Here is a 25,196-nt window from a genome sequence, read left to right on the forward strand (position 1 = left end):
TGGATATGACGCTGAGCACATGGACTCAACTACTTTGGTTGACCATGGCGAGCCCTGTTCTGAGTGGAACCTGTCTTGTTAAACTGCTGTATGGTCTTGGCCACCGTGCTGCAGCTCAGTTTCATGGTGTTGACAATCTTCCTATAGCCTCGGCCATCTTTATGTAGAGCAACAGTTCTTTTTTTTCAGATCCTCAGAGAGTTCTTTGCCATGAGGTGCCATGTTGAACTTCCAGTGACCAGTATGAGACAGTGTGAGAGCGATAACACCAAATTTAACACACCTGCTCCCCATTCACACCTGAGACCTTGTAACACTAACGAGTCACATGACATCGGGGAGGAAAAATGGCCAATTGGGCACAATTTGGCCGTTTTCACTTAGGGGTGTACTCACTTTTGTTGCCAGCGGTTTAGACATTAATGGCTGTGTTGAGTTATTTTGAGGGCACACCACATTTAGGCTACTTTCACACTTGCGCTTGATCGGATCCGTTCTGAACGGATCCGATCATATTAATGCAGACGGAGGCTCCGTTCAGTACGGATCCGTCTGCATTAATAACTTAGAAAAAATTCTAAGTTCGCAAGTAGCCTGAGCGGATCCGTTCAGACTTTCAATGTAAAGTCAATGGGGGATGGATCCGCTTGAAGATTGAGCCATATGGGCTCATCTTCAAGCGGATCCGTTCCCATTGACTTACATTGTAAGTCTGAACGGATCCGCTCGCTTCCGCACGGCCAGGCGGACAGCTGAACGCTGCAAGCAGCGTTCAGCTGTCCGCCTGTCCGTGCGGAGGCGAGCGGAGCGGAGGCTGAACGCCGCCAGACTGATACAGTCTGAGCGGATCCGCTCCATTCAGACTGCATCAGGGCTGGACGGAGGCGTCTGGGTCCGCTCGTGAGCCCCTTCAAACGGAGCTCACGAACGGACCCATGAACGCTAGTGTGAAAGTAGCCTTACACTGTTATACAAGCTGTACACTGACTACTTTACATTGTATCAAAGTGTCAGATCTTCTGTGTTGTCCCATGAAAATATATAATAAAATATTTACAAAATGTGAGGGGTGTACTCACTTTTGTGAGATACTGTAAGTGTTTTGATCCATAAGAGACATGAAGGAGGTGTGAAGTTATTTCCCAATGGAGTTAATTAGTGGATTGACTATGACTGTAATTTTTATTGCACTAGACGTATTGACAAAGGTATCAGCAGAGGAAATGGCCCCCGGTGCTGTAGTATACTGGAATAGTTGTTATCTTTTATTGCAATTGGTGCTATTACAATGACATTAAACAGCACAGCGCTCTACTTAATCGAGAAAGCAAATCATAGAGTACTCTTTAAGGGGTTAAAGGATTTTTCGGAGTCTGGACGCCCCGGTAAGCTCCTGGCCAGAATAATTACACAACAAGATAAGAAAAATAAACTTATTCTGTCGATTCGCAACTTAGAGGGGGAAACTATAGTAGAGCCAGAGGGGATTGCGGATACCTTTCTGCAGTACTTTTCCCAGCTGTATAGATCCTCTTCTGGCCTGTCATCTGACCTGGCGATGCGGTTTTTGGATGGGATCCCATTGTCGACCTTAAGCACAACCCAAATGGAATGTTTAGAGGAGGAGCTGTCTTTGCCAGAGCTGCAGGAGGCTCTGGGGTCTATCTCGGGGAACTCATCGCCAGGCCTAGATGGCCTTCCATACGAATTTTACCGTAGGAATGGTGAAGTGATTCTCCCTCAGCTGCTAGAGGTCTTTTCTCATGCAATGAGGGGAGGGGACTTGCCATGTTCTATGATGGAGGCCCTCATTGTTTTGATCCCTAAAAAGGATAAGGACCCGAAAGAATTGAGTTCCTATAGACCAATCTCTTTATTAAATACTGACGTTAAGTTATTATCAAAAGTTCTGGCCAGGAGGCTTTCTCGGGTTATACCCACTATTATACACCCAGACCAAAATGGTTTTATGCCAGGAAGGGGCACACATCACAATTTACATAGGCTATTTATGAATATTCAGTCTCCGGGGTGCGGTACCCGCTCCGTCCTGTCGCTGGACGCTACCAAAGCCTTCGACAGGGTGGAGTGGGTCTTCCTTTGGGAGGTGATGAAAAAAATGGGCTTCGGCCCCAGATTCAGGGCGATGGTTCAGTTACTATATAGCTCTCCAGTTGCCAGGATCAAGGGAAGGATGGGGAATGATCTATTTGTTATGTATTATGTAAACGAATCTTTTGTATATCAATAAAAATTTATTAAATTAAAAAAAAAAACAGCACAGCGCTGTAAAGCCTGATCACCAACCCACCAGGCCTGGTTTACTCAGTTGGAAGAGCTTTTAGGTCGGCATAGGCTGCAAAGCTTTACAATGGAAGTACCTGCGCCAAGATGGTAAAAAGGAATCCTCTTTTTATTTGATCCATTAAAATCAAATAGACGGCACCTACTAAAAATAGCCAACATATAAAATGGAGAGAAATCCTTGGGCAACTTGTCTCATAACACCCTGGTGTGTTTGTCACCTACTAAGGTGTAGAGCATGAGCGGTGGCATATACACAGCCACACCTGACCGTTCACATACGCTGCACACTCTCTAGGCTGGTTTCACGCACAGGTTTTTAGTGTAAATTTTATTTTATTTTTTTGGTGCATAAAAAAACAAAAAAAAAAACACTCCAGATGTTTATCAAAAGTGTAAGGGAAATGTGAAATTCAGGACACATAAGAGATGGAGAGGACGAGAGCGGTATTGGTGGCGAGAATGATCATAGTAGTACTCCTTGGCAGTCACCACTGGTGCGGTCACCCACCCTTTTCTTCTCCTCAGGGCAAACCCTGGTTTAGGATCTCCTGCTTGGTGGTGGCTGGGGTGCACTTAGTGTCAGTGGGTTTTGGGGTGCAAGGCAGGGCTCCCTTGGCAGTGCAGGTGAGGATACAGAGCAATGATGAGGCTGGTTTCTGTGCAACCAACATTTACGGAAGAAACTAGGTACAGTTGGTATGTACATGGTATATACACGCACTTGCAGGAGAAGGTCCAGTCTTTAAACAATGCATCAAATAGTTTTCCCAAGGTTCCATGTAAGGGGTAGACCGTATAGTGGTCTTCTGAGTCTCTTTCCAGATAAACTGTGAAATCTTCCCAATCTGACCAAAGGGGTGCAAATTATCTTTCTCTCTCGGTCAGTAATATGACAGTGCCATCTGCTTTGTGCAGCCCTTTAACAGATGGGCGCGTATAGAAGGCCTTACAGTACAGATCTGGGTGAAAGGGACTTACGTGGTGTATATCAGTGAGGGTTTCATGGGATGCATTCCTGTGAGAGGTGGGGGCACTTGACAGATTCTGTGGGCCATGAGGGTGCACATCTGTGTGTGTGTGTGGGGGGGCTTCATGGGGTGTAAATCTGTGAGGGGGGCACGCTCAGTACAGAGCAGGCTAAAATGGAGTTGTTAGAATGAGGTCCTCCTCTATAGTCGGCAGTGTAACCTGCACAGTTGTTAGAAGGTCCTCTTCCTGGAGTCCATAATCTAGACCGTTATGCACTGTGCAGGCTAGAATTGAGTGGGCAAATGGAGGTCATTCTGTATTTGCTGTGACTTAAAGGGGTTGTTTCATCACATACAAAGGGGGCATAGAGCTAGGATATGCCCCCATTGTCTTATAGTTGTGGGTCCAACCACTGGGACCCGCACTTTTATTGAGAACAGAGCCCCGAAAGTGTTGGAGGGCGCACTGCACATGCGCAGCCACGCTCCATTTATTTTCTATGAGGCGGCCAAAAATAGCCGAGCACTGGCTCGGCCATTTCTGTCGGGCCCATAGAAGTAAATGGAAGCGATGGCCAGTCATGCGCAGTGCACTCCCATTCACTTTTATGGGGATCGCGCTTGGCGGTGGCCGGACCAGAATCCTCCAACCACCACCTTGCGGGGCTCTTTTCCCGATATGGGGGGGGGGGGGGGGGAGACGTTGGGGGACTGATGGCGGGAGAGACTGATTCTTATTAGAGTATTTGCATTGACCACTGGGTCACTGCAAATCCAATACAAATTCGTTCAAAGGTGTCCCCCTCCAGTTTCTGCCTCTCTTTGGACAAAAACCCAGGCAAATCGTTAGCAGAAGTATGTAAAAAAAGCTTTGAGACGTCAGAGTGATTATTAGTTTTAGGGTTAAAAGAATCCCTTATGTGTTCCCAATTATGTTCCTATAACCTGTGGATCGTGCAGCCAGCGTTTGAGAGTTTACATGTTGTGCACTGGATGCAATGTACATTCCTTTATATCACTAATAAGGCCGTTTGTAGTCTTATGAACGTACGGACGATGAATGCATTGTCATTTTGTAGTTTTTCTCTTTGTTGTAGTCATATATGGACTTAAAATGCCCCCCTAATGCAAGGGACCTTCTAACTGAAAATCTATCACCCTACTGCTTTATGACTTTGCTCAAGGGCAGGGGCGTAGCTATAGGGGAAGCCGCTTCCTTGGAGCCGAACTCAGAAGGGGCCCACCCAGGACGAGGACTAAAAGATTTTGTCAGGAGTGGACCCCCTTAACAGTTTTATACAATGACAATATATACAGAGACGCTGTAGGAAGTAGACTGAGCGGCTGCAGGGCCTCGTCTGAGAATGCGTTCTTACCAAGCCACAGGAGTGGCGGTTGTACGGGAAAAAGGCGGTTGCAAAGAAGTTGCTGAGGTTCGAAGGGCCCCATTCATGTTTCCTGTGTGGCTCAGTCCTTTCTAGCTACGCCCCTGCTGAAGGGCCCATGATCCTACAGTCATAAAGGAGGACTGCAGACTACACTCGGGGTTTGTTTTTAGCTGCAACCATGGGGACACATGGCTCTGCATAGGAGCTGTATGCACAAAACGGAAGGAGAATCGGAGCAATAAAAATAAATAAAAATATATATATCTCTAAAGGTTATATACCCTTTAACCCATTGAATGCTAATCTTTATAGAGAAACAATGCCATGCTTTTCTCTATACGTTACTTATATTTATTATTTTCGACAGATTGGCAATTACAAGCGTGCAGTGAAGAGAATAGATGATGGGCACAGACTCTGCAATGATTTAATGAACTGTATTCATGAGCGGGCAAAGATCGAGAAGGGTTACGCACAGCAGCTGACAGAGTGGTCAAAGAGGTGGAAGCAGCTTGTAGAGAAAGGTAAGAAGGAATCTGTGAGATATCGAATACGCAGGAGATGCTTTCACTTCTGGTCATGCATAGATCTCTTCTTTTCCCGCATAAAAAACAACAAAATGAGCATATGACGATGCATCTACATACATACATACATACATTCCTGCATATATCATCTCCATATTCAGTTCAGTACTTATTAAATCCCAATCTCGTCTGCAGCTGCGTGCATAATTATACAGGCTGCAGAGTTCAAATCTCTGAACTTCTTGCTTGTTCAGTGTCTGCACACACCTTATTTTTACAATTTACATTTTCTTGAATGTAATCTTTATGCAAAGAACTGTCTAGGAATCTGTATCCTGGCAAAGTTGTCTCGTTCTACAGCAGTGGGTCTGTCTGTATTAACCAGCAGAATTGTGAATGCAGCTCTGGAGTATAATACAGGTCGTGAGTAATGCACTATTAATGAAATTTGTAAGTATATATATGAATTCATGCTTATATGGTGGTATTCCGTATTATTACAGTCTGTATTATACTCCAGAGCTGCATTCACAATACTTAAGAGCTGAAATCTCACAGAATAATGACTCTTTGCCTCTGTTAGGGCCTCAGTACGGCACTGTGGAGAAGGCCTGGCATGCCTTGATGAGTGAAGCCGAGAGAGTCAGCGAACTCCACCTAGAGGTGAAGAATGCATTGATGAATGACGACTTTGAGAAAGTAAAGAACTGGCAAAAGGAAGCCTACCACAAACAGATGATGGGAGGCTTTAAGGAGACTAAAGAAGCTGAAGATGGCTTTAGGAAAGCACAGAAGCCATGGGCAAAGAAACTGAAAGAGGTGAGAATTAGTAAGGAAGGTTGCAGGACCTTTTGTTCTCCCAATAGGTCCAGGTCCCAGCTCTGAGATCTTCCCTGTCAGGCATGTATGGCATATTTTGCAGATATGACTTAAATGTGTGTGAGATGTGAATACCCTATTAAGGTTTGAGCTAAAGCTCATTATCCTACCTTTCACCCCAAGTGACACTCAGGGGTCCAAGTAGCAGAGATCTGTCCAGCTTTATGCAAGGAAGTTGCACTAATTGACTGGTAGTGTAGGACTAATGAGTGGGATTTCGTCACCCTCCTTCACCCCACAGAACTACTATTTTGTAATGTGAACCCATTCAAAAGTATATATCTTTATAGTGGTTTTGGGCCTAGTTTTTGTCCCGTTGAGTCCTTTATCCCTTGTCATACATTCAATGATGACATTATTGGCATATTCAGTCACCACTAGGGGGAGCTTAGGATCTTATTGCATACTGATTTATTGGAGGCTGCATACACCAGTAGTCGATAATATCCCCATAGTGGTAGTTCCTGGCAGGTGTCATGTATCTCTATGGCTTCATGCAGGGAGAACGGTAAAAAATGAAACTCTGATTCCTATAAAGATACATTGTGAAATTTGTTATCATAAAAAACAGGATCAAAGTTTGAGTATTATTTTTCTCCCCTCGTCTGTGTCCTGTGTAGTTGGAGGGGTGTAAGAAGGCATACCATGCTGCATGCAAGGAGGAGAAGCTCGCCATCTCCAGAGAGACCAACAGCAAAGCCGATCCTGCTCTCAATCCAGAACAACTGAAGAAACTCCAAGACAAGGTGGAGAAGAGCAAGCAGGATTCTCAGAAGGTACCGGATGTGGCAGCTAATCTCTGCTCCACCGTTGTGTATTCAGGAAAGCTTCCAGTTGTATTCCTTCACTTGAGTAACGCCCTGCTCAGCAAATAGACTCCGTAATCTGCAGTGACAACTTGGTGCAAGGAATTCATTTCACTTGTGGTGTTTTCTGTGTAGGCACTGAACTGCAATGATTTCCTGAAACCATTATCTTAGAACCACAGGGATTACTTGACTCTCCTTGGTCACAGAATGAACTCTGTACCAGGGCCCTCCACCTATCATGTTACGTCACACAATAACCTCCGTCTGGAGGGTAAAAGTTTCAAAAGACTTGGTTCCTCCAAAATTTTGGTTGTTAACACACCGTTCCTGAAAAATCCCAGACCATTCTAAAGCCTGGAATAGATCTAGAACATTTAGCACCCTTCATGATTAGCTTTTCCAACCCATAGCTCATGCCATAAGTCTGATAGAACCTCTGCAAAGCTGCAACACTAGAAATCTTAAGAAGAAAATAAGCTGCTGGCCATGTCAGGTCATACGTGAAGGTAATCCCTAAACGCTTAAAGGGGTTGCCCAGGTTGGGAAAAATATGACCATAGGCAGAGTCTGGTATGGAAGCTTAGCTCATCTCTCGTCACTGGAGCTGAGCTTTCATACCAGACACCATGATGCCATACACAACCTGTGGGCAGTTTGAAGTTTTTGGAAGAAAGCAGACGTGTTTTTTCCTAGCCAACCCCTTCAATTTCTGCTGTGTCCCAACTTGATGTCCCTGCTTCTTTGAATGTATCACTTATTTTATCGTTTCCACATTCAAAGCCAAAATATTCTCCTTAGACCACCCTCTGAAAATCAGACCTCATCTATAAACAAACTAATTCTCAGCATGTCATCTGCATCACGCCGTAAGGCTACTTTCACACTTGCGGTAGAGTGATCCAGCAAGCAGTTCCGTCGCCGGTACTGCCTGCCGGATCTGGCAAAACGCATGCCAACTGATGGCATTTGTAAGACTGATCAGGATCCTGATCAGTCAGAAAAATGCATTGCAATACCGGATCCGACTTTCCGGTGTCATAAGGCAAAACGGATCTGCCATTTACTTGTGCACGGATCCAGCATGCCGTTATTTTGAATGCCGGATCCGGCACTAATACATTCCTATGGGGAAAAAAAAAAAAAAAAGTGTTTCGTTTTTTTGGGCATGCTACGATTTTATTTTTGTCCTGATCAGCCAAAAAACTGAACTAAAGACATCCTGATGCATCCTGAACGGATTGCTCTCCATTCAGAATGCATGGGGATAAAACCGATCAGTTCTTTTCCGGTATTGAGCCCCTAGGACGGAACTCTATGCCGGAAAAGAAAAACGCTAGTGTGAAAGTACCCTAAATTTCACCCTTGTGGCATGATCCATAACCCAGGGTGTTAAAGGAGGATAATGCAGGACTTGGACAGCATCCTTGTGGCACAGCCATAGGGGTCTGTAGGGGCTGCCAGCAGACGCAGTGGATCTGTAACAGTGTGAACAGAATCTAAAGCATCTGTTTTTGGCTCATTAGACTACACATAATTCAGATTACTAAGGGCACCTCCACATGGGGGGGGGGGGGATATGCTGCCACAGAAGTGTGGGTGGAAAATTTGCAGCATTTTACAGTCACAGCAAAGTGGATGGAGATATTATCCACATACTGTATAGAAAATCTGCACTAGTTTCCACTGTGCACCCGATGCACCAGAAAGCATGAAATCCAATCTAAGGCAATTCTGCATGCATCTCATGTGGATTTTGCTGCGGATTCCTTGCTGATTTTTCCACTGGTCTTTACGTTCTGTGTGAACGTATCCAAACAGCTGGATGCCAGTGGGCATTGTCCCAATCCCACCTTGCTATACTCTGTAAATGAACCTCCCATTGAAATCCAGCAGATTTTTATTACCAGCGACAGACCAGCCATAGCGATCTGGGTAAACTTGCTGTGTAAGTCAAGGGGTGTGTATGTGGTGGGTGTAGGTAAGACATGGGGGAATTACCAGAATAGACCTAAGAGAGTACATTTCAGGACAAAAACATCGAGGCTATAGGCCGCCAGCACATGCGCTTATATAACAAACTGCGTTGGAGCATCTTTTCTTTTTCCGAATATCTTGTGCCTGTTGGTTGTCAGGACGGTGACCTCTTGTTTTTATGCATGAAAATCCTGATCTACATCTTGAGAAACTGTTAGAACCCATTAAATAATTCATGGAGCCCAGGTGAATAATGTATTGGACATTGGAGAAGGGGACATCCCTACTCACCATGACGTGGGTGGCTGTGAGGATGACCTAGCTGAACTTTACGGCTTTTCTGAAGCATAGCAAAATTTTAAGGGAAAAAACCCTTTTAAAATGGTGAAGTAACAGCACAGAGTATTTTAGGAGTGAAATCAAATACTGATAGTGGAGGAAGCAGCACAGAGTTTTTAATGAATGTACATATAAGGCCTCTTTCACACAACTGTTTTTTTTTGTTTTTCTGTTTCTGTTCCTTTTTTTGCGTTCCGCATACGGACACTATATGTAACCTTTCATTTCAATGGATCCGCAAAAAAAGGAAGGTATTTCGTATGCATTCCGTTTCCGTTCCCGTTCCGTTCAAAGATAAAACATGTTTTATTATTGCCTGCAAATCACGTTGCGTGGCTCCATTCAAGTCAATGGTTCTGCAGAAAAAAAATGGAATGCATCCGTATGTCTTCCGTTTCTGTTTCCGTTTTTGCCGAATCATCTATTGAAAATTTTCTGACCAGCCCAATTTTTCAATGTAATTACTGTATACTGTATATGCCATGTTTCCGTTTGCGGAATGGAAACGGAAACACTACTAAAACAAAAAAAAACAATAATGAAAAACTGATCTGTTTAAAACGAACCGCAAGAGGCCTAAGGTGGTAGGTAGTGTCTCGTCAAATAATGGCCTTATATAAGTAAAGATTGTGCTGCGTTTTCAGAAGCTGTGTTTTACTGTGAGGAGGGGAAGGGGAGCATGTGGAGGATTGATGGTGAAAAGCAGCACAGGGTATTTCAGGAGAGGGGTGTGCTGATCTTGTGCAGGATAGTGATGAGTCCGCTCATGGACTAATATTGGTCAAGGCAGGGCTGCATGTACAAGTGTGAACGAGGAATAGAGAGAAGTGACCACAGATGATTGTGAAAGGAGCATTCATCCAGCAGCACAGAGTATTTCAGGAGAGGGGGTGATGATCATGTGAAGGGAGGCAATGGTGGGATTATGGAAGATAATTTGTCTTTTTTTTTTTTTTTTAAATACCTTCACTCTTTACACTGGTGTTTATCGGTAACCTCTGTTGGTATGCTGGGCTGGTAGCGGAGTAAGGCTCTGATCTGGTTAAAGGGGTTATCCCATGAATAAAGTGAAAAGAATACATAATCTAGGACATGACCATCTCTTTCTAAGAAAGCTAGACCAGCCCTGTATCGCACATTAATCCGGAGATCTCCCCGTTTATTGCTCCAATTGTTCAACTACATTTATAGGGGGTCGTGTCCTTTCTCAGAGGGGGCCGTGTCCTTTCTCAGAGGGGGCCGTGTCCTTTCTCAGAGGGGGCCGTGTCCTTTCTCAGAGGGGGCCGTGTCCTTTCTGCTGCAGCTGGTGGCAGTTGAAGGATGGAACTGAGCATGTGCTGCCGTCTCAGTGAGCAGGACAGAGAAATTAGAAAAAGGGCAAACAGCAGGTGGCGCTATACAGACAGATTTCATTGAATAACTCAGTAGCTATAATAAATGTTTAATTACATGTAATTACAAAAGTATTCAGATCCAGGTGCCAGTTTGAACACTGTAGAATCTTTTTCATGGGACAACCCTTTTAATTGCTGGACAACATATGATGAATATGTCCTATTTCATGTTATGAGCCTAGATTAGCTGTCTCATGACTAGTTTCAATGGCTTGCAAGAGGAAGTTCCTGATTGCTTCTCTCTTTTCGGTCTTTGGCTTCCAGTTTTGTGAAATTCTACCTTCTATTTTATTTCTGGCTTAGAGTTAGACATTGGGGGTCATTTATTAAAGACATATGGCCAAGGGCCAAAAAGAAAACCCTCTTCTATCACACCACAAAAATTCACTTTTACTATTACTCGTTTTAAAATTATAATCCCAAATGTGAATATAGAAAAGAAAATCAGTAGAATGTTTAAAACTGCAGGTTTTCATAAAGTTATGTTGTTAGATCTATACTTTATATCACTGTGTGATTGGGATGATTAGATACAGTTCTTGGTGACGTCCTAAATAAAACAGTTGGCACTTACCCTTGTGGACACTGTACCTTTTGGCCATATATATGAAAATGTAAGGCTCTAGGAACCTCACCACCAGTCGTGAATTTGAAATTAGACGATTAGTCAACTGTCAAACACCAAATATAATTTATGTCCTAGAATGCACCCACCCAAAACAATATGTTGGGAGGACTACGCAAGAACCGAGGGGGCGATCATCAGGGCATCGGAGTGGAATCAGAATTAACAAAGATACACCAGTCTCTAGACACATACCAGCATCACTACATCATCGCCAGCCTATAAATACACACTGAATCCTCGCACACCCCTGCATAAAACGTGGCTGCTGTGAAATATGTCTTGGAGGATGGGGGTGCTAATTTTCAAGCGCTGGTGTACAATTGCAGGGTCTGTCATGCGAAGGAGTGAATGTGAAGCAGCCTGATTAACACCAGTGAGTGAATGGTGGGCAATGGAGGTGTTCATGTGTCTGTAGGGAGAGAAGAGGGCCGCTACAATTGGCGGTAGTTCCGACTTAAATATCCGCAATCAAGCGAGTGCAGCTAACACTAGTAATTACACAATTCCTGATTACACCGTCCCTACGGTCCATTGGATACAATCTCTCTTCCCAATACAGAAATAAATTGCTACTAATATGGCCAATACTGGCAACAGTATCTAATCATCCCAGGCACACAGTGATACAAAGCATAGATCTAACATAGTAAGGCTACTTTCACGCTAGCGTTAATATTTTCCAGTATTGAGATCCGTCATAGGGTGCACACCTCTCAATAAATTTGTTGCAGCTTCTGCTGTCCACGTGCCAGAACTGAAGTCCACCTCCAGGAGGGAATAGATTTCTGGAGCATCTATTCTTATTGCTGTGTAATGGGTTGTTACTTTAGTATTCCTGCCAGAAGGTATGAATACATTACTAGCAGTTTGCAATGAAGGTTCCAATGTGTGTAACCAGTTTGGGGGGGGGGGGGAGATCCCTATAAAGTCTGACACTATCCAATCTGTACTGCCAGTGTCAGACTGTGCAGGGACATCTAAAGGTGGACAATAACTTTGCAAAATGCAGAAGTGTAAATGACTGATGACTTTGCCTTTCTGTCTCTCAGACCAAAGAGAAGTATGAAAAGTCTCTGAAGGACCTGGACGGCGCCACTCCACAGTACATGGAAAACATGGAGCAAGTGTTTGAGCAATGCCAGCAGTTTGAGGATAAGAGACTCCGCTTCTTCCGCGATCTACTGCTGGATGTTGAGAAGCACCTCGATCTGTCCAATATGGACAGGTAATAGATTTAATCCAGGTTACCATATGGTTAAACACTTTTATGGTGCAGAGACATGAACATTATAGAGACAGAGATCGATGGATCAATAGACATAGTTGGATCGATAGAGATACATCTGGAAGGATGGTGAGACCTGTAGGGGTTGGATTGATGGAGACACCTGGATAGATGGATGACTGGATGGGGACACCTGGATAGATGGCTAGGTGGATGGAGCAGATAAGGATGGTGAGATCTGTAAGGGTGGATGGATGGAGACATCTGGATAGATGGATGACTGGATGGAGACACCTGGATAGATGGATGACTGGATAGGGACAGGGACACCTGGATGCATGGATAGGTGGATGGAGGAGATGGGTGGGGACACCTGGATGCATGGATAGGTGGATGGAGGAGATGGGTGGGGACACCTGGATGCATGGAGGCGATAAGGATGGGGAAGATCTGTATGGATTTAGATAGGTAAGGTATGGTTCAAAAGCCATTTACATTCATTAGAAAATTTCTGCAAGGATTTTCAGCTGCACAGAGGGAAAAAATTGTGGAGTAGATGTCATGTCATTTCTGTCAGAAACTGCAAGGTTGAGCCCCACTGAATAACAGTGAGGCTAATTATTGTGCGAATCTGTGGCAGCGAGTGCACCTAGCGGCTGATTTACAGACGAGTTAGTAAGGGTAACAACTATGAGAAATGAGTACCGCAAATGTAATGTATGATTCCCCTCCTCAGTTATTCCAGCATATACAGAGACCTGGAGTATTCCATAAAGACGGCAGACGTTCTAGAGGACCTGAAGTGGTTCAAGAACAATCACGGGCCCGGAATGTCCATGAACTGGCCCCAGTTCGAGGTGAGATCTTAGGGACTGTCAACGGTCATGGGGGGGGGAAGGGATCTGTTGTCTGTATATTGATGGCACGTCTAGAACTCTCTCCAGCGTAAAAATGCTGATTCCTCCACAATCCCAACCTTTGTCGTCACACTGATCCCTCAGCAATGCAGAGAATTCAAGGACAGAGCAGTGGCCCCCCTCCCAGCGAGGATGACCACGTTCTATATGCCGCCTTTAATGACTCATTGCAGTTGGATAACAGGGAGGGTTACCGATGGCTGGCACATATCTCGTTATACCATGCCACCAGAATTATTATTAGGTCTGAACATGTTATATCACAATGTGAATAATTCTCCTCCTGTCTCTCTTGCCTTGCCGGACATAAGGATGAAGTAAGTAACGTCTTCACTTTACATATGTCTTATCTGTGTTTGGCAGCACAGCAAGATTATTGGGTGGGGACACCAGCACCCATGTTTTTTTTTTTTATTTTTTTTTTTATTTTTTTTTTTTTATGTAGGCTATATCTTTGGTTTATTTTTAGGATTTTATGTGGCATGCATTTCCTTTCATGACCAGCTGATATTTGTAGTTCCTCAGGAGTCACGCATCAATGTTTGGTCAGTGATTTCCGTCAGTGATTTTAAGCCAAAACTAGGCACAGGTCTAAACACAGAACCAGAGCAAATCTTTCCATTATACCTTATCTCTGTGTAGCTCCCTCTCCTGGTTTTGGCTCACAATCACTGATCCAACACTGACTGCGTGGAAGCGGTGTAAGGGTGGTTAACGTAGTGGTGGAAGTTGTATGGGGCAGATATTGCAAACCGTATCCATTGGTTGTTTCAGATATGGCAGCTCGGCTCCATTCAATGAGGATGAGATGTAGTAGCGTACACAAGTGATGTATAACTGGGGTGCCCTCTCTGGGAAAAGGAAAAAATATGAAACCCATAGTTTCTAATGCTGTACAATCCCTTTAATACATAGCAGGTTGTGCTGGTGTTTGTAGTTCCCACCGTTCAGATGGTGACTGGATGTGAAATGCGGAGTCCAAAGGAAACCTCCGTTTTTACAGTGCGCTTAACGCATAAGTCGGAATGTGATGGGAGAGACGGAGTTGGAGCTGGCCATAGCACCTCTGCAAACACGACTGCTGCCCCGCTGTGGTCAACAGCTGTAATAGCAGATTGCCTTTTCTCTGCAAATGTAAATCTTTAAGGTTTGGCATTTGGCTTTAATATGGAGCTGTTCAGAAGAACCCGAAGAGATTGTACTGACGTTAATGGTGCGTGTAACATGACTGGATAGCTTTAGGCCTAATGCTCTCTGATATTCTGTGTTGTCATGGCAACCTGGTGGTGGGTTCTCCTCGTGCTCCAGTTACGCGATCACGATCCAGTGTTTTGTTTTTTTTTGTCCCCTGTACCACCCGTGACTATATCCACCATCCTCCGGTCTCCCCGCATGCTGCATGACCCGTTCTATTTCATTTGCTTTTCTCTCAAGAGAAAATAAAAATGGCCTATTGGCTCAGGCAGATATTCTTTATTACTTACTTTGTGTGATAGTGCCCCCTAATAGATAGAGAGGTGTACTGCTGAATAGGCACTCCATTTCATTTTGATTAACCCTTTGTAGGAATGGTCTGCTGACTTAAACCGTACCCTGAGCCGAAGAGAGAAGAAGAAGCCTGGAGAGGGGGTCACTCTAACTGGAATCAGTCAAGCGGGCGAGGGGTCTGTGCAGAATAAACACAGCAGGTGGGTCTGCTCATGTGTCTTTCTCCATCTAGCACCCTGGCTAGTTCACGGTATTCAGTTGCTAAAGGAGGTGATTGGTTTAGAAAACCCAAATCTATGTACCTTGTTAAGGGTCATATACAGGTGATCTCAGTTCAGTACCATAGGCTAATCACTTCAGCGTCTTTCAGTGGGTACCATGAAATGCTTCAGTTACCCTGTGGTGGCACTGCAGGGAAATTGACAACTTAGGACAACACTGCAGAATCTGCCAGCGGTATTTTGGCACTGACACCACTCCAAAAGTCCACCGGCAGCCCTGTGTTGTCTGCCTGCCGTTTGTGCGCCGGCGGTTCGGTTTAAAGCTGTGACCTTGCCAAGAAGGTGTTCAGATGCATGTAGCTTTGAAGCTGCAGTGGGTGTCCACTTGAGGCTTTTATTCTTTATCTAAATGAGGCTTTCAGTACACAGACAGGTGGGGCCTAGACCCTCATGCACCTTAGCTCCTCAGGGCAACAAAGCCCTAATTTGCATAATGAACAAAAGTATTTTTTCTCAGAAATACATCAAGACAAGATGCAGCTCCCTCTGCTTTCTGAGCGCTTCTGAAGCTTACCAGGCCTGCCATGGTAAGCTCCCTGCTGTGCTTTGCACGAGGCACAGCTCAGCAGGGAGCGTGTCAGAATGCCATTCACCATAATAGATCTCTGTTCGAGTGAATAGGAGAAGGGATCAAAATATCCCTGGTTCTAGCCCCCTAAGGGGCTAATAGTTATTAAATAAAAAATGATTAAAAGTTTAAAATGTATATAAAAAAAACACCAAAATATAAAAAAAGGTAAAATCACCCCTTTTTCTCAATTTTACATAAAATATATAAACAACAACAAAAAAAAGTATTGCCACCTATGACAATTGTCTAAACTTCTTTTTTTTTTTTTTTTTTACTAAATGTAATGTGTAAGAAACACTATTACAGGAAGCAAAATGAAAGACGCGCGATTCGCCACTTTTTAGTCATACCACCAATAAAAATTACAGTTTGTTCTGGAAAAAACAAGCCCTCATCATTTAGTCGGTTAAATTATGGTATTAATGTGACTTGCACATAAGGTCAATGTTTCCCTGTGGGAAAGTGTGAGTACTTTGTGATGGTTGGATGTCTACGTCATGATTTTAGCACAACTCCTGTGTAGATAACGTTGATATAAACTGTGTACTTCCCATATGTAATGTATAGAACTGCTCTTTCCTCCCAAGGCATATCCCGCTTGGTTGTTTCATGTGCCTGCTCTCTTCTTCCCACATAGCCATCTTAGTGTCCAGTCAGTACAGTCCACACAATCAAGTAACAACCCGTTTGAGGACGAGGAGGAGACGAACACTATCATTGAGAAGGAGGACAGTAAAACTAAAAAGTTGGTGATGCCATCTTCCGTGTTGTCTCTTCTAGTCTGCACTTGTTTGTCCATAGGGGTGGTGAGACAGGAGTCACGGAGCACAGCGCATGAAACTCTACTCCTTCCACTTGTCCTCTCCTTAACAGTGTTTTCCCTCTAGCGCCGGACACTAACAAACATTTTCTTTTCCTGATGTCTATTAATGATGCTTATTAACTGGAAACTGGCATGTGGGTCTAGGGTCTGTCTGAAACCTCTGTTCCCACATTCTGGGCTTTTAAAGGTTTTCTCCCCTTGTGCCACCTATGTGCAGCATAAATGGTTTAGAATAACACCACGCCATCCACAGTTTAATAGGTGCAAATGCATCTAAAGGTCCGTTTTCACAGGCCAATGATTACTGTCCTGTGTAGAGGTGCCGCTGATCACCCAACGAATGAGCAAATGCTTGTTCTTTGGGTGAATGCAAGGCTGTTGTGGTCACCTTAATCATCCTTTCTGGGCTGCAGATCTAACCAGTAAACAATGAATGTGTGTGGGGATGAGCGATGCCTTGGCTCCATACAGCGGAGGTGATTGTTGCCGTAAATGCTGCTCTCACCTCTTGTACCAAGCAGGCATTTATCAGGAATGAATGGTTAGTTTCTAATAATTGACTGCTATGTCCCCCATAGTGACTCCCAGCATTTATAATGTTCCCCATAGTGACTCCCAGCATTTATAATGTCCCCCATAGTGGATCCCAGCATTTATAATGTCCCCCATAGTGGCTCCCAGCATTTATAATGTCCCCCATAGTGGCTCCCAGCATTTATAATGTCCCCCATAGTGGCTCCCAGCATTTATAATGTCCCCCATAGTGGCTCCCAGCAGTTATAATGTCCCCCATAGTGGCTCCCAGCAGTTATAATGTCCCCCATAGTGGCTCCCAGCAGTTATAATGTCCCCCATAGTGGCTCCCAGCAGTTATAATGTCTCCCATAGTGGCTCCCAGCAGTTATAATGTCCCCCATAGTGGCTCCCAGCAGTTATAATGTCCCCCATAGTGGCTCCCAGCAGTTATAATGTCCCCCATAGTGGCTCCCAACAGTTATAATGTCCCCCATAGTGGCTCCCAGCAGTTATAATGTCCCCCATAGTGGCTCCCAGCAGTTATAATGTCCCCCATAGTGGCTCCCAGCAGTTATAATGTCCCCCATAGTGGCTCCCAGCAGTTATAATGTCCCTCATAGTGGCTCCCAGCAGTTATAATGTCCCCCATAGTGGCTCCCAGCAGTTATAATGTCCCCCATAGTGGCTCCCAGCAGTTATAATGTCCCCCATAGTGGCTCCCAACATTTATAATGTCCGATCATGCATGGTGACGTCATCATGCTGGGAGCAAGTGTACGTCTGTTAAAAATGATCAAAGTAATTTCAATGGGGTCCGTCTGGCCATGAAAATGGCTTTAAAAAATAAATAAAAATGTCCTATTTTTTTGATGGCCGCTAAAAAAAAAACGGGCTTGGGAATAGTCCTATTGACTTCAGTTGGTGGTGACCATTAACTGTCGTGTGAATGTAGCCTTAAGGGACAGGGCTTTATAGACTTGGCCTTAGATGAATGAAAAGGTGCCTAATTTGCATCACTGACTGCATTCAGCGCCCTAGAAAATGATGTGATGTGGAAGGAAGGTTCATATGGAAATGTTACTGCTGGGGTAGAATTCCTTTAATCCCGTGTTGTGGAGGCCAAGCACTATTTTACTTCTATGGGAAAAGCACTTCCACTGGATTTTTGTGTTCAGAGTAATTAACCTACTGTAATGACGGTGGTTTTTATGTAGCACATGTTATTTTATAACATTGTACAGGCAGCTGCACTAGTTATTGAGTGCTCCCCCGAGTCAGCAACCCAGGGTAATGGAAGCTCAGTATATACTGTGCTTGTTTTACAAGGAATCCCATGGGGAAGACTATGTAGATGTACCTCTAATATATTGGGCCACGACCATCAGCAAAACAGGTGGGACAGTCAGGTACAGTAATGCATTGCCCAGCAGTAAGGGTGCAGTACCTGCAAAGTGATCAACACATTGAAGAATAGGTGGTGTCACAGTCTGACTGTGGGCTTAACTGACCCGTGATCAGGCCGTGGAACATGCGAGTAATACAGATGTATAATGCATCCAGAACACATGTGAATCCACCCTTTTGGAGATTGGAGCTTTGTTCTCCGGTTTAGAGCGAACTCGAGTTTGGTTCTGAGTGGTACCACTCAGTGTGGTGTCAAGGTTTTTTACAGTAATAATTAATTCCCGAAGTTATTACACGAAGTCTCGCGCGACTTCGCAAAATAATAACTTCGGCTCATCGGAGCCAATACATTCTAATACTGTACGGAGATGGATCTCTGTACAGTATTAGAACAAAGTTTTTAGCGAATTCGCTCATCTCTACTTCTGTTGGATCCTCTGCTTTCTGTCACAGCCTCACTACAGATCTGCCTGCAGCAACCACTAGGGGAAGCTAACCGCATGTGGGGTTACTAGTGTTCAATGACTACTATGTGAAGTGCTCCCTCTAGTGGCAGCTGTAGACAGCCAGAATTTTGTCATTTACTTATGTCTATGCAGGGGATTTGGAGAATTGTATCAGAGTTCTTGCCACTATCGGGATATGGTTAGAAATTGATAAGCACAGAATTTGCTCCTCTAGAAGGAGGCCAGTTATAGCTGTATTTTACCATCAGGCATAATTCCTATTCTGTCTAAGCTTACTTATATGCATGAGTGCTATTCACTTAACCAGCCTTTTTGTTTTGATCTGTAAAGCTGGAGCACATGTGACGCTGACCACATAATGCTTAGGTCTGCCTGCTCTTTGTATCGGGTGGTTATAGCAGCTTCATCCATGCCTGTAGAGTCTTACCTGTCCTCTACTTGTATTCCAGCGTCAGCAGCTATGAAAAAAGTTATCCCACTGAGTGGTCCGATGACGAATCCAGCAACCCCTTCACCAGCAATGACGCCAATGGAGACAGCAACCCATTTGATGACGAGGCTTCTGGTGGAACGGAGGTCCGGGTCAGAGCACTGTATGACTATGAGGGGCAGGAGACAGATGAGCTTAGCTTCAAAGCTGGTAAGGAAATGACTAAATATGTTCAGATATTGTCCAATATGTTGTTTTCATATAGGGCATCCTCACAAAGCCCCATCTTCAGACCTGCTCCTCTAGTCTTGATATGTTTTCAGTACAGCCAGTTCCATAGAGATTGAACGGAACAGCAGGATGCATGCCCGACCTGCTGCTCCATCAGATCGGAGGAACTGGACATCCGGCCCGTAATAGAACTTTCCTATCATTGTCCATAATACAGACAATAATAGGACATGTTCTATTTTTATTTTTTGCGGAATGGACATGCAGACATACGTATGAAAACTGAATGCACACGGAGTAAATTCCGTGTTTTTTTTTATTTATTTATTTATACGGATCCATTGAAGTGAATAGATCCACATACGGGCCACAATAAAAGGCATGGAACCGGGGGAAAAATGGTTTGTGTGCATGAGCCCTTACGGTGTGAAAACGACAGTAGCAGTCTCTGATTAGGCAGGAGCCTGAGTTCAGGATCTCAGTAGACAATCGGTCATTAATCAGAGCTCTGTCCTAAGCTAACAAAGCAGTCAACAGCAGGTCATCGTGATCTATAGGAAGTGACCTGTATCAAACTTAAACCCACACCATACAGTACTGTGGAAACAATGCTGCAGAGTAGGAATGCTTTCAAAAATAGAAGTGTTAATAGTTTATTGGTATCAATTAAGAAAATGCAAAGTGAAAGAACAGTGAAATCTAAATCCGATCAGTATTTGGTGTGACCACCCTATACTTACACACAGTTTTTGAAGGTTGTTCCGAACATCTTGGAGAACTCACCACATATCTTCTGTGGATATAGGCCTGCTCAGATCCTTCTGTCTCTTCATGTAATCCCAGACAGACTCGAGGATGAGACCAGGGCTGTGTAGGGGCCATATCATCACTTCTAGGACTTCTTATTCTTAATACTGCAGATAGTTCTTTATGACATTGGCTGTATGTTTGGGATCGGTGTACTGACGCAGTATAAATTTCAACTATTAACACTTTTATTTTGTGCAGTATTTTCTTTGGCACAGTGGTGTAAATTTCTGTGAATTATTAATATGATCCCTCACCTTTTATTTTTTTTTAGGAGAAGAGCTGACAAAAATAGAAGATGAAGACGAACAGGGCTGGTGCAAAGGGCGTCTGGACAGTGGACAAGTGGGGCTGTACCCTGCAAACTATGTGGAGGCCGTGCAGTGACATAGGAGTGACCTCATTCCCCTGCCTCTAGCGTGCACCTAGTTCTCCTAATAACCTGTAATCTGTTCACTGGGATGAGCTGAATGCGACATAACCTGTATATATTACAATATAAGGAAGATGCGGTTGACACTAGGAATGACTTTGCATACATTTGGTAGAACTGGGAATCTTGATGTTTTTGATTTTAAGTTTAGTTTTTTTTTTTGTCTTTCCTCTTTTTCAAAGAATAGATGCAGTTATCATAGCGGCAGCTGTTCTTACTTTGAAAAGGGGCCCATTGCAATTTAGTGCAAAATCAGCACATTGAGAAGAAACAGCCCTGCTTGTTTTCTTGCTGTAGTTTTTTTTTCCAGATAATTTTATTATTGGTCGCTGTTGTGGACGGTGCCTTGCATTGATCCTGCGCATTCATGTATCCATATGACTTGTTGGTAGAAGTGACCTTTTCTGTAATGTGGAATATATATTTTTTTAAGCGTTGCAGTTCTGTATTTTTTTTTTAATGAGGTTCTTGTCTTATTTAATGCTGGGTGTAGATAATAATTTTTTTTTTTCCCCCTTAATTTTTTAATATTTTTTTTTCTGCAGGATGGATCGCTGCTCCTCTTCCATAAATTTTTTTTTTTTTAAAAGCAAACAAAAGAACTATAACTGATAAGCTTGGTTTTATCACATGATACAACCACACGACTCCATGTGATATACAAAAAATAAAATTCAAGTAGCCGACCTTAGCGGGTCATAATAAAGTATTGTATTTAATTTAAAAAAGTCTGTTACCATAAATTGTGGCAGAGTTTAATAACCTAATTCTGGGTCATTCTCCACCAACGAAAAAATCTATTTTCTTTTCTTTTTCGCCCTGGCCACCTCATGTGCCAGTCCTACTAACAGTTCTGAATCCTGTCTTCTGCCGGTGAACTTGATTTCATAATCTACATATTCAGACCTCAATAGATGAACACTTAGAACAAAATGATTACTAATCAGGGACAATTTTCTGGTATTTAATTCTTTGCGCTCACTTGTCGTCCGATGAAACATTCCCTTGTATTGTGCAGATTGGTGTCTATTTTATTACTATTTTTGCCTTTTTTTTTCTTGTTCTTTCCTCTACTGCATATCATGTCCTGTACAGTAAAGCAAAGCTCTTCGTATATTAGTTTTAGGCGACTTTCCTGTTGGCCAGAGACAAAGTATTACATGAAAATCCCTATTCCTAGAACGAAACCAAGAGCCATGCACATATTTATTTTGAGCTTGTAATGATGGGAAAGGGCTTTTGGGTTCATCTTGGACTCCACCTTCTGTAGACCTGATGCAGAACAGAGCTGATCTAGTTTAACCAGTTAACTCAAAGGCTACATATGTGTCAAGACTTTCTTCATGTCGTCATCCACTGTACAAGTAGCCAAACGCTGTGTTAGAGTAATGTGCGTTTTTGTCTATATGGAAATTGAAAAAAAAAATCTACATATTTATGCCTCTATATAAATATATATTAGATATATAAACCATTGACTATACGAAGAGAATCTTTTAACGCATGTCGTCTCGTGGATTTCATGACAGACTATGCTTGAAGACTGTTATCAATTCTAGACCTTCCATCCTTCCTAGTTTTGCTGTATCATAGTCTTAAGTATTCTGTGATTCTGAAAAACAAATTTTTTTTTAGTAATAAACTAAGGAAAAAAAGTGTTGTGAATATGTAATTTGGAAACTGGTGACTTGTAAGCTTCTTCTCAGTTCTGTGTGGATTTCTTGTAGCGAAACACTGTAATCGTCTTCCACAAATTCTTGGAGAAAGGGGATCCGGGCAGTGGCATCCATGGTTTTGGTCTCGATAAGCCCAATAGAGTTGTCTCCTGAAATGCATCTGAAGACAGAGGCTTTTTTTTATACCTCGGGCGGAGGGCTACAAGCTCAGACAGTTGATTATGACCAGGGGCCACCTTTATAGGGGATCCATGGTGTGCAGAGTAGGCCCCTTGTTTTGTGATCCTGCTCTCTCCCTAGCCTTTTCACAGAACTCCCCTTAGTAAGGAGCGGCTGACCGGCACGGGGGAACCTCCTAGCTTCTAATGATGTATTGTCGATATTATAACGTTTCTGATGCATTGAATGGAAACCTGTTTGTTGAGGAAAGTCTTTACTGCATACTATAGCACAAATAACTGTACACAAAGCTGATTTGTAGGATTTCGGGTAAGTTGTGCCACACCAGGAATCTTGGCTGTAATCCTATGAAAAGAATACAAATATATTTTATTGGAATTCTCTGTGTTTTTGTGTGCTCATTTTGAATTTTTATTCTATCTGGGTTTGTTCATAATGCACATGTTTTTTTTGTTTTTTTTGTTTAGTACAGTGTTCCCCCAGCCAGTTTTTGTCAGACCCCCCCCCCCCCCCTATTCACAAGTATTTAACAGATCAAAATGGAGGGCAATGGAAAGATTTATTAAGCTGGTGTAAAGGAAAACTGGCATAGCAACCAATCAGATTCCAAGTTTCATTTTTCAGCGCGCCTTAGGAAAATAAAAGTTGGAATCTGATTGGTTGCTATGAGCCAGTTTTCCTTTGCACCAGTTTGGATAAATCTCCCCTTTAGTTCCCAGAATCTTAAGACTAGCGGGGCAGCCGTATCACTTGTTCAATTGTCAAATTAGACCTTGCACCACATGAATCAGATTCCACTTCATTGTAAATGTGCAGCATCTGTACAGTTGTGCCTAAACAGGACTGTAAAACAGACATTAAATATCATACCTACATTCACCACTAGGGGGAGCTTACTGCCTACTGTATTGTTATTGAGCCCAAAGCATCAAAAGTATGCAGTACACTCCCTCTAGTGGTGGCTGCGGGTAGACAGAATGTTAGAATTTACCTCTGTCTATCCAGGGGACATGAGCTCTGTATCAGGAGAATAGAGCTATGTTCCTATAAAGATATATCTATAAAATATTTAGATTGCAAAACAAGATGGTGTTCAAAGACTGACTTTGACATAGCTTTGAACTCATTTTTTTTTTATTTTTTTTTATTTATTTTTTTAAGTTTGTCCCCTTTTGTGTAAAAAAAATTATATATATATATATATATATATATATATATATATATATATATATATATATACAGTACAGACCAAAAGTTTGGACACACCTTCTCATTCAAAGATTTTTTTATTTATTTTCATGACTATGAAAAGTGTAGATTCACACTGAAGGCATCAAAACTATGAATTAACACATGTGGAATTATATGCATAACAAAAAAAGTATTAAACAACTGAAAATATGTCATTATCTAGGTTCTTCAAAGTAGCTACCTTTTGCTTTGATTACTGCTTTGCACACTCTTGGCATTCTCTTGATGAGCTTCAAGAGGTAGTCACCTGAAATGGTCTTCCAACAGTCTTGAAGGAGTTCCCAGAGATGCTTAGCATTTGTTGGCCTTTTTGCCTTCACTCTGCGGTCCAGCTCACCCCAAACCATCTTGATTGGGTTCAGGTCCGGTGACTGTGGAGGCCAGGTCATCTGGCGCAGCACCCCATCACTCTCCTTCATGGTAAAATAGCCTTTACACAGCCTGGAGGTGTGTTTGGGGTCATTGTCCTGTTGAAAAATAAATGATGGTCCAACTAAACACAAACCGGATGGAATAGCATGCCGCTGCAAGATGCTGTGGTGGTCATGCTGGTTCAGTATGCCTTCAATTTTAAATAAAACCCCAACAGTGTCACTAGCAAAGCACCATCACACCACCTCCTCCATGCTTCACGGTGGGAACCAGGCATGTAGAGTCCATCCGTTCACCTTTTCTGGATTGCACAAAGACACTGTGGTTGGAACCAAAGATCTCAAATTTGGACTCATCAGACCAAAGCACAGATTTCCACTGGTCTAATGTCCATTCCTTGTGTTCTTTAGCCCAAACAAGTCTCTTCTGCTTGTTGCCTGTCCTTAGCAGTGGTTTCCTAGCAGATATTCTACCATGAAGGCCTGATTCACACAGTCTCCTCTTAAAGGGGTTGTCCGGGTTCAGAGCTGAACCCGGACATACCCTTATTTTCACCCCGGCAGCCCTCCTGAGCCTGGCATCGGAGCATCTCATGCTCCGATGCGCTCCCGTGCCCTGCGCTAGATCGCGCAGGGCACAGGCTCTTGTGTTTTCAATAACACACTGCCGGGCGGTAACTTCCGCCCAGCAGTGTGTTCGGTGACGTCACCGGCTCTGAGGGGCGGGCTTTAGCTCTGCCCTAGCCGTTTTACTGGCTAGGGCAGAGCCAAATCCCGCCCATCAGTGCCGGTGACGTCACCGGGCTGCCTGTCAGCCCCATAGAGAGCCCGGTATGTCACCGGAACTCAGAAAAATGCCTTTGCCCTGCGCGATTTAGCGCAGGGCAAAGGAGAGCATCGGAGCATGAACTG

The 25,196-nt window shown here is 43.4% G+C and overlaps 1 protein-coding gene across 3 annotated transcripts in view; it reads left to right on the forward strand.

Annotated features, from left to right (window-relative positions):
* The window catches only part of PACSIN2 (protein kinase C and casein kinase substrate in neurons 2), a 108,887-nt gene extending 85,847 nt beyond the window's left edge, over nt 1–23,040 (forward strand). For 2 of the 3 annotated variants that reach the window (XM_044281079.1, XM_044281078.1), the window contains exons 3-11: nt 5,031–5,187; nt 5,774–6,009; nt 6,690–6,845; nt 12,263–12,438; nt 13,175–13,295; nt 14,922–15,043; nt 16,333–16,440; nt 19,355–19,545; nt 20,648–23,040. In XM_044281079.1, coding sequence (XP_044137014.1) covers nt 5,031–5,187; nt 5,774–6,009; nt 6,690–6,845; nt 12,263–12,438; nt 13,175–13,295; nt 14,922–15,043; nt 16,333–16,440; nt 19,355–19,545; nt 20,648–20,760 — 1,380 coding nt within the window. In that variant the 3' untranslated portion in view covers nt 20,761–23,040. The remainder of the gene's footprint in view (nt 1–5,030; nt 5,188–5,773; nt 6,010–6,689; nt 6,846–12,262; nt 12,439–13,174; nt 13,296–14,921; nt 15,044–16,332; nt 16,441–19,354; nt 19,546–20,647) is intronic. The other variant, XM_044281080.1, reaches the window with a different exon arrangement.
* The last annotated feature ends 2,156 nt before the right edge of the window (nt 23,041–25,196 follow it).

This window comes from Bufo gargarizans, chromosome 2, assembly GCF_014858855.1.
Source record: "Bufo gargarizans isolate SCDJY-AF-19 chromosome 2, ASM1485885v1, whole genome shotgun sequence".
Classification (NCBI taxonomy): domain Eukaryota; kingdom Metazoa; phylum Chordata; class Amphibia; order Anura; family Bufonidae; genus Bufo; species Bufo gargarizans.